The sequence below is a fragment of the Sapajus apella genome, unplaced genomic scaffold (genome assembly GCF_009761245.1).
Source record: "Sapajus apella isolate SASKATOON/1434 unplaced genomic scaffold, GSC_monkey_1.0 scaffold78, whole genome shotgun sequence".
Lineage (NCBI taxonomy): Eukaryota > Metazoa > Chordata > Mammalia > Primates > Cebidae > Sapajus > Sapajus apella.
The window spans coordinates 2,255,874-2,269,810 of record NW_022437018.1 but is presented as its reverse complement, the minus strand read 5'-3'; the positions used below and the strand labels follow the sequence as shown (position 1 = coordinate 2,269,810).

Here is a 13,937-nt window from a genome sequence, read left to right as displayed (position 1 = left end):
GAATATACGAGTATATATGTTATATACAAGTAGATGGACAGAAAGCTGCCTCCCTTTAATTTTTAATCAAGTAGCTTCATATCATATATTATGATCTGGCCTGGAGTCATCATATAACCTCCTGTGTGGAGTTTATCAAGGCATAAAAGGTAGATTATTATGTAAATAAAAGATACACTTCATGAAAGTTGGTTAGCACAAACCCTATCAGCATCTCTTGTGCCATATACATGAATTGTATACCCCTATCTTGTAATTTTCTCAAACTGTAGAGAATTTGGCTGAATTAAAAGAATCATGCAATATCCTCTTTGTAAACTCCAAAAGTCTTTTCTTTTTCTTTTTTTTTTTTTTGAGACAGGGTCTCACTCTGTTGCCCAGGCTGAAGTGCAGTGGCACAGTCTCAGCTCACTGCAACCCCTACCTCCTGGGCTTAAGTGATCCAACTCAGCCTCCTGAGTAGCTGGGACCAAAGGCATGCGCCACTGTGCCTGGCTAATTTTTGTGGGGTTTTGTTGTTGTTGTTGTGTATGTGTGTAGATGGGGGTTTTGCCGTGTTTCCCAGGCTGGTCTCAAACTCCTGGGCACAAGCAGTCCACCTGCCTCAGCCTCCTGAAGTGCTGGGATTATAGATATGGGCCACTGTGCCCAGCCTAAGTCCAAAAATCTTTATAAGATCTCTAAAAAAAGTCTGATTATAAATCATTATCTAAGGAAAGTTAAGTCACAGCCTGTGTATGGTCACCACTTTGCTATGAAACCAAGTATATAAAGATTAATGCCCGAGGCTGTACAATTGAGCTTGACTGTAAAATTCCTTTTTCTTTTTGTGACAATTGAGCATTACTTTTGTGAACAATGTATGATAAAAGTAGAATATGCAATCTTAGTAACTCTCTTTCTTTTCTACAGAACTGGCAAGGGAACTGAATTTTTCAGTGGATGAAATAAATCAAATACGTGTGGAAAACCCCAATTCTTTAATTTCTCAAAGCTTCATGTTATTAAAAAAATGGGTTACCAGAGACGGAAAAAATGCCACAAGTATGCCAAAATTATATTATTTTAACTTTCAAAATTGCATATATGTAATATTTTAGATAAGCTGACTGTTAGGTTCATTCAAGTATTGTTCTAATTTTCTGTAATCTTTAATGTAGAAAAATAAAATAAGAGTGATCATGAGGTAATAGTAAATCTTTTGAAGTTATACTTGTGTAATTTAGTGTTAACAATTTAAACTTCTATTCTTCAGAAGCTTTTTGGAAAGCAAGTAGCAGGGAATTTTTTTTTGCATTTGGCCTGCCATTCTCTCTGTGACCATCAAGACTCAAAAAATAATTTTAGTTATTATATCAGTTTCTGGAACACAGTCATCAGAAACACTCTGAAGTTACCGCTATGGCCGGAGGTGGATGTGCAGAGAGAGAAGACAGAATCAAATTAGGAGAGCAAATCCTTTTATTCAACTTGGTTGGCTCTACTCTTGTTGGGTTTGGTTCTGTTGGCTGGTGGGACTGGGTGGTAGTGCTGCATTTTCACAAATGCCAACCCACAACAATGTGGAATAAGTTATTGTGGGTTTGCCTATGTCAACTTGACCTTAGAGCCATTAAAATGCTAAGTACCAAATATGAGGATGACCTATTTTGACATTCTAAGAGGAAAGGAAACTATTTAGTTTTATTAGAGCGCCTTACAACTAAAAGGAGTCTAGCTATTTTAAGGCCCATCTGCTCTGTTATAGCGGATCTACAGCTTTACAAAGTGATGATTAAGACTCTGACATCTTCCCTGTAGCAGCGAGCATTCTGAGTCCTCTGGATGGGGAGATTGCAGAGATGGAGTAAGAAGGAGCTAAAATGTCAGGAGGGTTGCAAAAGCCATGCCTTTGTGTAGATATTGTGCTGATGGAAAGAACAGAATTTAATTGGGTTTTCAACCTTTTTTCTCCTTTTCAGCTGATGCCTTAACTGCGGTCTTGACAAAAATTAATCGAATAGATATAGTGACACTGCTAGAAGGACCAATATTTGATTATGGAAATATTTCAGGCACCAGAAGTTTTGCAGATGAGAACAATGTTTTCCATGACCCTGTTGATGGTAATTGAATTTAGTGTTCATATTTATTCAATCATTTGATAAAATTTGAAAGTGCAGTCAGACAAGGCAGTCACTTAAAACCAACTGAACTGTGATTTGCTTGACTTAATTTCTCATTTTCACAGTATTTTCTCTGCCACAGTCTGCAAATAAACACTCTGATAGCAGAGCAAACTTGGTATATATCTGTTTATATACAATCTAAATCAGGAAGTATGAAAGCATAAGGTATCTGAAAGAGTTGGTATTTCTAATATTTCATATGACCAAATGGGAGAAAGTTAAATATCTAGAGAATGGATTGCTTTTGTCACTTTTAATTTTTATATTAACCCCCCCAAACTAGTTACTCCTTTTGTTAATATATAGGTAAAACAAATGAGCCATTTTTATCAAATAAGCAAGGTATTGAGTAAACTGTCAGCATGTAGTATACAAATTGTAAGGTAAAATGACAATTTACTGTTGTGGCACCAAGTATTTAAATGTGCACTGAAAAAGACTGATGTATCATACAAATAAATGCTTTAGTTGTTTAGCATTATTTTAACTTCATATGCTGCCATTTATTCTTTGGAAAAACTACTTGATCTATTGTATATCAAAGGCAGCATGATTTCTAATTCAACCAGCATAGATGTTACTAATAATGATTCCTCTTTCACATTAGCTTAATTTATATAATAATCTTGTCACTTTTTCCTCATTATGTAAATTGGTGCTTCTTTTCACTGAAGTATTAAGAAGAACATAAATATCATACTATGTTTTTCAAAGTAGTCCTGTCTTACCTTCACAAATAAAAATTTATTCCTACAATAAATTTTTGTTTTGTTTTTGAGACAAAGTCTTGCACTGTCACCCAGGCTGGCATGCAATCGCACGATCTCAGCTCACTGCAACCTCTGCCTCTTGGGTTCAAGCCATTCTCCTGTCTCAGCCTCCCGAGTAGGTGGGACTACAGGTGTGCACCACCACACCGGCTAAGTTTTCATATTTTTAGTAGAGACAAGGTTTCACCGTGTTGGCCAGGCTGGTCTCGAACTCCTGACCTCAAGTGATTCACCCACTTCGGTCTTTCAATGTGTTGGAATTATAAGCATGAGCCATCCCAGCCAGCCTCTACAGTGAATTTTGAGTAGAAAATTTGATCATAGTATGGAGGCAGGAAGAGGAACTAAGAATCTTTTTCTACTGTTGCAATTTTTAAACTGGCAAAGTTAGACTAACAAGAGTCACTGACTTCTAATTAACTTGTGGAAAAATATCTCAAAATTTTTAGAAAGTTTCTGCTTATTAAAAAGTTTGTCTGGCTGAGCATAGTCTGTCTCTTAAAAAAAAAAAAAAGGTTAAGTCAACAAAAAATTTAAAATATACTTGTTATCCATGTAACAAACACGATGGGTAATGAAGTAAAAAGCAGTTCTTTTTAGGTTTATAAATACCTTACACCCTTGGGAAAATGCTCCCTTTGAGCTATGTCTTATATGCAAGTCCATGTATTGGTAACCAAATGTTTTTTGCACTAGATAAATGTAGATAATCATATCAAATTTTAAATTATTGATAAGTTATAGTTTATACATTCTTCTAATATTATTTACTGGGAAAAATATTTTTTAAGTAACTGATAAAAAAGATCACCAGAACATTAAAGAAGTAGTTGATGGTCTTGAAAGCTTCATTTAATCTGAACATTTTAAAATTGGAATATCTCCTTAAAATACAGTCACAAGGGCTTTTTATTGCTGTATCTTAATATTTTTATATTCCTTGTTCAAAATTTCTTAGGGAAATTTAGAAACGTGTATATGAAGTAATTTCACTTAGGCAGATTATAAACCTCAGCTAATCTTAGCCAGCTTTTCAAGAGTCTGGTTTATAGATGACCATAACTGAAAAACGTTGAGTTAGCAACTTGAGTTTATAACAGCAGCTAAGTTGGTATTTACCTTGGACTGATGGAAAGATTAGACTTTCATTTTGTAGACCAACAATTCAGAAACTGTGCTTTGTTGCTTTTTTCCTGTCTCTCCTCCTCGTTGAACTTTTATGAAACTTCCTTTCCTCACCATGACCAGACCATTGTTGACTTTTCTCTCTGCTAAGGCAGAAAAATGCTTCCATAGTCCACACAGCAATGTTTAAAATGAGGGATTAGCTCCCCCATCTCCTTTTGTGTAGGCTGGTTAATAAACTCTGTGTTTCATAGCATTGTTGTGAATATTCAGAGTGCTCCATGCAAATGGTTTTCCTACTCTCTGTTGTGTATCATTTCTCTTTATTTGATTTGTGGTTCTGAGTGGACCCTACCACCAACTTCACCAAGACCTTCATGTACACCACAACCTTTTCATCTCGGTCATATCTGTTTTTGTACAACACCCAAAAACTACACGGAGTCTTTTAAACTTGGTCTGTTTTTTAAATCTTTTTCTTAACATCTTTTTAAATTTTATTTTCCCAGTGCTACTGCTCTAAAACTAATTATTATTTCTTTCCAAAGATTAAATCCATTTTTCTTTGCTGTAAATTTCGTGTGAAAGGAGGACTAGGTCGCATTGCTCCTACGTACAGTTCTTAAAATAAGTTGTAGATAATTACAAAAATTGGTTTCTTGTGGCTTGCTGTATTCAGTCCACCACAGTATGAACTTTGCATGCTAAATATAGAAAGATAATAAGTATCTCATATAATAACAACTAACTTTATATTGGATTAGTCTGCATACTTTGGATTAGTGTGCATATTTAAGTTATTGTATCATAACTGCCAAAACTGATAGAAACAATTGATATCTTAATTGGTATTCTATTTTATTGGAGTTTGCACTAGGCTTTTAATTTCATTGTGTTACATTTAATTGAACTAAACTGATAAATTTATCGACATTAATCTGTAATTCATCATACATTTTCATGTCTGATATAATTTTAGTCATTCCATGTGTTTTTGTTTCATGTATTCTGATTCATTCCAGTCAGTCCAAATGTACTGTCTTCCATAGGTTATCCTTCCCTTCAAGTGGAACTGGAAACCCCCACAGGGTTGCACTACACACCACCTACCCCTTTGCAGCAAGATGATTATTTTAGTGATATCTCTAGCATAGAATCTCCCTTTAGAACCCCCAGTAGACTGAGTGATGGGCTAGTGCCTTCCCAGGGGAACATAGAGCATTCCACAGATGGACCTCCAGTCGTAACTGCAGAAGACACTTCCTTAGAAGACAGCAAACTGGAAGACTCAGTGCCTTTAACAGAAATGCCTGAAGCAGTGGATGTAGATGAGAGCCAGTTGGAGGATGTATGTCTGAGTGAGTATCCTCAATACCTCGGAAATTTGGCTGGGGCCCCAAAAGATGTTAAACCAGCACAGCCTAGAAAACTAGGAGTAAGCTCTGCACAGCAGGAGAAAGGAAAATCTGGTCCTGATGAGGAGATGACGGAAGAGAAACTCAAATCTCTATTTGAGGACATTCAACTTGAAGAAGGAGTAGAGTCTGAGGAGATGACAGAAGAAAAAGTACAGGCTATTCTTAAGCGTGTTCAGCAAGCAGAACTGGAAATGTCTTCAATTACAGGTTGGCAGAATGAGACATCAAGTGGAAACCTAGAATTGCCTGCTCAAGCTCGAAGAGTAACTGGTGGGTTACTAGATCGACTGGATGACAGGTATGGCTGTTTCAAGAAAAGGAAAGTGAAACACAGGTTACTTGTTCAGAGTTTATCTTAAATACGTGCTTTTTAGCGGTGACTTCTAAATTACCATTCTAGTTCTGGAATAAAACCTGCTTTAAAGGTCAGTTCATTCTGCTAATCTGGAAAGGAAAGTGAATTTAAATTCAAATTAAATTCTCAAAACTATTGAGAAGCTGAAATAAAATACAAGAAAATTTACATACATGCCCAAGATTTAGATGTTGTCTTTACTTTAGAAGACTATTCTTTTCTAGTTTATTACTTGTATGATTCTTTCAATATAGCCAATAATTATTGTTCATTTAAAATAATGAGTAAGGTAGGCAATCACCTGAGGCCAGGAGTTCGAGACCAGCCTGGCCAACATGGTGAAACCCTGTCTCTACTAAAAATACAAAAATTAGCCAGGTGTGCTGGTACGTGGCTGTAATCCCAGCTACTCAGGAGGCTGAGACAGAAGAATTGCTTGAACCCACAAGGTGGAGGTTGCAGTGAGCTGAGATCACACCATTGCACTCCAGCCTGGGTGACAGAGTGAGACTCCGTCTCAAAAAAATAAGAATAATAATGAATGAAAGTCCATGTTGTTTAGAAATGTAAATATTTCTGTTTTTTCCTAACTGCAAACATAAATATGCTCATTATAACACTTAAAATGCAGATTAAACAAATCAATATACCCTGTCACCTACCAATAACATTTTGGTGGGTTTTCTTCCATGCACAATTTTTTAAATGTCTTAATGTAAAAAGTGCAGAGAAGCAAAAAGAAAAGTCATCCATTCTCCTACCATACTAGGAAAAACTGATTTTACATAACCATCTATTTTTCTACATGTCTTGTTTTTCAAACAGGTATATGGTTTTGTATACCAAATGTTGCCATGATAGACATTTGTCTTTACCCAAAGTAATTTCCTGGTCATGAATCTGGTTAATTCTTATACTGGCCTTGCTCTAGAAAGGTGAGAATGTAGAATCTGAGGCATAGGTTCAAATCCCACCACCATTAAGTATGCGCTTTGTGATTTTGGATGAATGTCTGTGCTCTAAGAATGTCACTGATTATCTTTAAACGTAAGAATACTACTACCTTCCTTAAACAGATTTATAGATAGAAAATAAAGGATGTATCATGTCTACCAAATGACTGACACAAATAGTAATTTCTCAGTAGCACTAGGTATTATTTTTATTTGCATACACATTAGACTAAAATATATTTTACTTCAGTGACAGCTAGCTAAACTTTGGATGGACACAAGAGAACTTATATTGTTTCATAACCAAACTTTAATTTTCATGTCATTAATAAACTTCTTGGTCAGTAAAAATTCCCAAAGAGGGAGTTTACAAAACTAGTTTTGAAAATCGGAGGCATGAATGAATTCTATCTACCATGTACAAAAGAGACAGTTCCAAAGAAGACTAACAGAACTAATTTTGATGTGTATGTTCAGATCTAGTCATGCAACTTATAGTTACATGTCAGGGAGTAGATATAGGAAAGATGTTCATTATTAAACAGGCTGAAATTCCTTATTTTATATAGGTTCTGCCAGTAAATTATATAGAAAAAAACACTAGTGAATCCCCTGATTCCATAGAAGGAGGAAAATGCCAGCCACTTTGCTCCTGTTATCAGAATATGTAGGGTAGGAGAACTTAGGTAAGCAATGTGGACTGGGGAATAGAAAATTAAACCAAAGTCATAAAGCTATATATTACAGGATCTTCACAGTATACTTGGATTATTTATCCTTACACAGAGAGAATGGAGTGTGCAATGGATATCTGTTAACAATAAGTACAGATAATCAGAATCTGATTTAAAGGAATACACATATACACATAAGTATATATTATACATATAAAGCATTGTATTAGTTATTGCCTAGTAGCGGTAATAAGCAAAGATGCTAAAAATAATACATAAGCTACAAAAAAGTGAAAAATAGTCTATACTGAAACTTGTAAAAAACTTAGAAGTCAATTTAAAAGAAAGCATTGGAAAGGAAAGGTTTTTTGTTTTGTTTTTTGTTTTTGTTTTTTGAGACAGAGTTGCCCTCTTTTTGCCCAGGCTGGAGTGCAATGGCGTGATCTCTGCTCACTGCAACCTCCGTCTCCCAGGTTCAAGTGATTCTCCTGGCTCAGCCTCCAGAGTAGCTGGGATTACAGGCATATGCCACCCCACCCGGCTAATTTTTTGTATTTTTAGTAGAGAAAGGGTTTCTCCATGTTGGTCAGGCTGGTCTTGAACTTCCGACCTCAGGTGATCCACCCGCCTTGGCCTCCCAAAGTGCTGGGATTACAGGTATGAGCCACTGTGCCTGACCAGGGAAGAGTTTTACTAGTTAAGGGAAAAACAGTTCTCTCAGTAGGTAGAAAAGGGTGTGCAACACTCAAATCACTTGTGAGATTAGCAGAGGTCAAGAGTAGAGAAAAATGAGATTCAAGTAAAGGTATTAGAGTTGGAAAAGTGATGGCAGGATTCATGACTGAAAACATACACTAAGAATTGGAATTTGGGGTTCTTCGGATAATACCACAGTCTTGACCACAGGAATTCATTTTGTTCTTTTTGGGAGACAAGGTGCAATTTTTTGTACAGCAGCTCAATCTTTGCTCACTGCAACCTCTGCCTCCCAGGCTAAAGCCATCCTCCCACTTCTCCCTCCCGAGTAGCTAGGACTACAGGCATGCACCCCCTTGCCCTGCTAATTTTTGAATTTTGTTGGTAGAGACATGGTTTCACCACACCCAGACCAGTCTCAAATTCCTGGGCTCAAGGAATCCTTCTGCCTCAGCCTCCCAAAGTGCTGGGAATACAGGCAAGAACCACTGAGCCTGGCCAGCAGTTTATTGTTTACTGGCGATGGAAAAGCATTCTGAAATATCTTCTTTTTTAAGATTGGTGGGCTTAGAACTCTAGGTATGTCCGTGGACCTCTCAGGATCATTTGTCAAGATGCTAGAATTCAAATAGCTGTAGAACTGCAGTTTAAATATTTAGATGAGAGCATGGCTAAGCAATTTGGCAACTGAGATATGGGGGATGTCTAGAAGCTGTGTAGCACCTCCTGACACCCACACCCTTGAGAGCCCCTTACATTTTATTTATCTTGAGACAGAGTCTCACTCTGTCACCTAGGCTGGAGTGCACTCACCTAGGCTGGAGTGCAGTGGCTCACTACAACCTCCGCCTCTCGAGTTCAAGCAATTCTCCTGCCTCAGCCTCCTGAGTAGCTGGGATTACAGGCATGCACCACCACACCTGGCTAATTTTATTATTTTTAGTAGAGATGGGGCTTTGCCATGTCGACCAGGCTGGTCTCGAACTCCTAACCTCGTGATCTGCCTGCCTCAGCCTCCCAAAGTGCTAAGATTACAGGCATGAGCCACTACGCCCAGCCACATTTTAAATCCAGTGGCCACATTTTTCAAACTGTTCTATTTTATGCCTTTGGAAGTAGTTTAAAAACACAGTTCTTAAAACTTTAGAGCTTCTGAAACCTATATTCAGGCATACGTTACCATTGTAAGTTTGCAAATTTTCTTTTACAGCCCTGACCAGTGTAGAGATTCCATTACCTCATATCTCAAAGGAGAAGCTGGAAAATTTGAAGCAAATGGAAGCCATACAGAAATCACTCCAGAAGCAAAGACAAAACCTTACTTTCCAGAATCCCAAAATGATATAGGAAAACAGAATACTAAGGAAACTCTGAAACCAAAAATACATGGATCTGGTCATGTTGAAGAACCAGCATCACCACTAGCAGCATATCAGAAATCTCTAGAAGAAACCAGCAAGCTTGTAATAGAAGAGACTAAACCCTGTGTGCCTGTCAGTATGAAAAAGATGAGTAGGACTTCTCCCCCAGATGGCAAGCCAAGGCTTAACCTCCATGAAGAAGAGGGGTCCAGTGGGTCTGAGCAAAAGGTATGTCATCTGGTCATCCAGTAGCCGTCATTGAAATGGAAAGTATTGATGCTTTACTTCTTTGGATTAATCTTGTAGGCCCAGGGTTTTTTGTTGTTGTTGTTTTGTTTTGTTTTGTTTTTTACCATTTCTAAATTATAAATGTGTGAAATTGTAGCAGTAATGGTGGAGGTAAAGAAAGTACTGAGTAAAATACATAAGTAAAAAAGAATTCTGAGTAAAATATATGCCATTTGATCATACCTTCATTCATTGTGAAGGAAAAGGGAATAAATATCTGTTTAGCCATTTTTAGGAGGGTCAAGAACCAGAGAGACATTAAGAAACTAGTTCAACGGCCGGGCGCGGTGGCTCAAGCCTGTAATCCCAGCACTTTGGGAGGCCAAGGCGGGTGGATCACGAGGTCAAGAGATCGAGACCATCCTGGTCAACATGGTGAAACACCGTCTCTACTAAAAATACAAAAAATTAGCTGGGCATGGTGGCGCATGCCTGTAATCCCAGCTACTGAGGAGGCTGGGGCAGGAGAATTGCCTGAACCCAGGAGGCGGAGGTTGCGGTGAGCCGAGATCGTGCCATTGCACTCCAGCCTGGGCAACAAGAGCGAAACTCCGTCTCAAAAAAAAAAAAAAAAAGAAACTAGTTCAAGATCCAGTATTTTATCTGATATTTAGGTTTCCTAACTCCTACTCTGTCTTATTCCTCATGGGAGGAAGATAATCATTCCGATCCTTTCTGATTACTTGGCATAAACAGTCTATAGCATCTGACTCATCTAAGTTCTATTCTGTATGGTCTGTTGTCTGAAAGTTGTTTTAAAAATTAAAGAGATGAAATTCCAAGCCTAAAATGAGGTGAGTTGACAGCAGTTAGAAATTTAAAGTTAGAAGTATCATTTTTACAATTTTTATATCTAAGTTGATAATTGTCTTAACATGTGTTTCTAATCACTTTAAAACCTTACTGTGATGAATTTGCTTGCTTTTCATACTTGTTTTTGTGGTACCATCTAATAGGTTTTTTTCTTTGAGGTTTGCTATTTTTAGATATTAAAAGTATTTTGAACTGAAATTATGACTCATACGTGGATATAAGAAAATAAAAACCAGCTCTGTTTCCTTCATTTTTTACTGCATTTTACTCTCTCAATTTTTATGTCTTTTCAACAACTCTGCAATTGACAGAGATTGAAAGTTATACATGTTTGGAATAGTAGCATTTGCAGTTTTCCCTCAGACATACCTAGTTCACTGAAAACCTTACTTTAGTGTTTTGGGAGGAAAAAACAAGTCTTTTCTAAATTAATGAGTTCAAGATTGATTTGAGCTTTAGGAAGACTTTTAGCAAACTCTCAATCGCTCAGGAGCTAATTATCAGCTTATCAGTAATATCCTTTCCTTTTCCCTTCTGCAGACTATGTTTGACTATTTTCAGGCTTGTTAGAAAGGAGAGTAAAAGGAAGTACAGTTCTACATCGTCTGGTTTTTTTCCCTGTTAGTTGCTTTGATATAAGATTTGATGGTGGTAATCAGTTGCTTAAATGATATCCCAAAATAATCTCTAGCTCATTTAGTAACTGCCGTCACCAAATTTTATATTAATGGTTTTGTTTTTGTTTTAAGCTCTTTTATGTATTTTTCAGGCCTTTAACTTCTTCCTGACAAATGTGGTTTTGAATATTGATTTCTGTCTTTGACTTGACTCTTAGTATATTTTAGTAGTCTTTTAGATAAGTTTCCCATTAAAATGATCCCACAAAATATAGAGAGAAGCAGTAACATAGTGGTATTTTTCTCGTGAATGTTCTGCAAAGGGCTGTTAAAGTTCTAAAGGCAAATTACTGTACAAATACATATAAACACTGCTGTGTGTATACATGTGCATATGTATGCACTATTGGAAAACCATATTGGCCATTGGCATAAAGATGGTTGAAAATTAAGTTTTAAACCCTGAGTGGAAACTCAGCTGAGTTTGTCAGTAAAGGAAAATAATTTACAATTAGAAAACATTTTCAAGATTTCTTGTAAAGGAGTTTGTGCCTCTGCTATTGGTTTCGAGTCCTATTCTAATGCATAAAGATTTCATGACCATAAAAATCCATAATGGAATTAAAGCTTCTAGGAGACATGAACCTGACCTCACAAGAAATCCAAAGATGTTTAGGATGTATCGTTCGTGGCTATACCATAGTATAATAGCAACCAACTAGGTCATCTGATGTATGATCTCAGAAAACAGCCCCCTTTTTATCCCCCAAAAAATCAGGTCAAAAGTTCGGGTGCGGCTCTTACACGGATGACTGCCTGCTGTTACAAGGTAAAACTCTGCTATTTTCCACCTGTTTCCATGCAGTGGCCCATGGCAAAGGAGTATTGAGAAAATCCCATTTGGTTTCCTTGTTTTCCCCTTTACCAATTCTTAGATAATTCTCTAAAAGGTATCTGAGCCTGAGATTCTACTTCCATCTGCACTTTAAGGTTAGCAGAGACTCCAGGGAAAAAGTGGAAACTGAAACACTGACCCAATGGCCACTTTTTTTATATATAAGGGGGTGGTCTCACATGATTCTTTCTGTTTGTTTTAACCTAGATATTCTTCTACTTTTGAATTCACCCAGATGAAAACCTTTCCCCAATTTAATATTCCATTTATGGATAATTCAGACTCAGTTTTCCCCTTTGTCTCATCCAACCCATTAATCCTGGAATGCTGACTAATAATTATTTTCCTTCATCAACACGAATTCCTTTTACTTCTTTCTGCCTTCTTGAGACTTTGAAGGACTTCCTTCTACAATACTTAGATCATTCTAAGTGTCCTAAATTTACTGTCCTTTACTGAAAAATTTAAAATATTAACAGCAAACTTCACTCCTTTTAAGGATAGTAGTTATGATTTCCTTTTAAAACCATATTGTTCATTGGGGTGGTTTGTTGAGATGTAATTCCCTACAAAGTCAAGGCTGATATTACTGTTTAACATTTGAAAAGACTTGTCAAGTTTACTGTTAGTGAAAAAAATGGCCTAGTTTATTATCTATTCAACTAACATTTCATAAAGCATTTTATCTAATAGCTACACCTCCAATAGCAATTTTATTGTTTCCACTTAAAAAAAAAATACTAGAATTCATTTTTCTAATGGTTGTTAACTAAATTCCTGTCTCAAGGACTATTAGATTTGACGTAATGAATTAACTTCAAAGACAAAATACCAGAATTATTTTCATAGTTCCACCATTAAAAGTTAGACTTATAACCACTCAGTAAATACTCCTTCCCCTGGCATCTAAGTAAAAGCTAAAGATACTTTCTCTTTCAAATTATGAACTATTTGCTCCTCGGTAGTTTTTCCTAATTCCTACCTTTATTGCCTAAAAATTAACATTTTTTGCAGTAACGATATTCTTGTTACTATTTTATAACCATATTCTTGTTCTATTTTATATCCATTCTTTAAAAAAAATTTCAAGCTTTCACGCATTTATTCCTTCATTCATTTGAATAAATTCTTTCTTAGTACCAGTTATGTGTTACATAGCAATTATGCTGATATTAATCTCTTGAGATAAATATAGGTGCCAAAATATGCTAATGTAAATTCTTTACTTTTTTTTTTTGAGATGGAATCTGGCCCTGTAGCTCAGGCTGCAGTACAGTGGTGCGACCTCACCTCACTGCCACCTCTGCCTCCTGGGTTTAAGCAATTCTCCTGCCTCAGCCTCCTGAGGACCTGGGATTACAGGCGCAGGCCACCATGCCCAGCTAATTTTTGTATTTTAGTAAAGACAGGATTTTATCATGTTGGCCAGTGGTCTTGAGCTCCTAACCTCAAGTGACCCACCGGCTTTGGCCTCCCAAAGTGCTGGGATTACAGGTGTGAGCCACTGCACCCAGCCAGATTCTTTGCTTTTGATAAGGTTGTCAAATTTGACCAAAATTTCCTAAAAGTCCAAAATATTATGCCTCTTTTGTAGATCAAATGAAATGTGGCCCAAAATGCAAGGGTATATGCATTCATGGCAGATGAATATAGATCTAAAACTAGTTTTAAAAGGAATATGAATGATTAATTGTAGTTTCTGATGCCAAAAAGGCTCCATAATTATTTTTTAGTAATTTATAACCAGCTTGATCTTTACCTGTACACATACACACACACGCACACACGAACGGAGTAATTTCAC

The 13,937-nt window shown here is 36.7% G+C and overlaps 1 protein-coding gene across 19 annotated transcripts in view; it reads left to right on the top strand.

Annotated features, from left to right (window-relative positions):
• ANK3 (ankyrin 3) overlaps positions 1 to 13,937 on the top strand; it is a 677,335-nt gene that overhangs the window by 644,528 nt on the left and 18,870 nt on the right. For 7 of the 19 annotated variants that reach the window (XM_032252635.1, XM_032252639.1, XM_032252638.1 and 4 more), the window contains 5 exons: positions 913 to 1,044; positions 1,962 to 2,105; positions 5,113 to 5,779; positions 9,370 to 9,748; positions 12,017 to 12,067. In XM_032252635.1, the coding sequence (XP_032108526.1) occupies positions 913 to 1,044; positions 1,962 to 2,105; positions 5,113 to 5,779; positions 9,370 to 9,748; positions 12,017 to 12,067 (1,373 nt within the window). The remainder of the gene's footprint in view (positions 1 to 912; positions 1,045 to 1,961; positions 2,106 to 5,112; positions 5,780 to 9,369; positions 9,749 to 12,016; positions 12,068 to 13,937) is intronic. The other 12 variants (XM_032252648.1, XM_032252646.1, XM_032252640.1 and 9 more) reach the window with 4 other exon arrangements.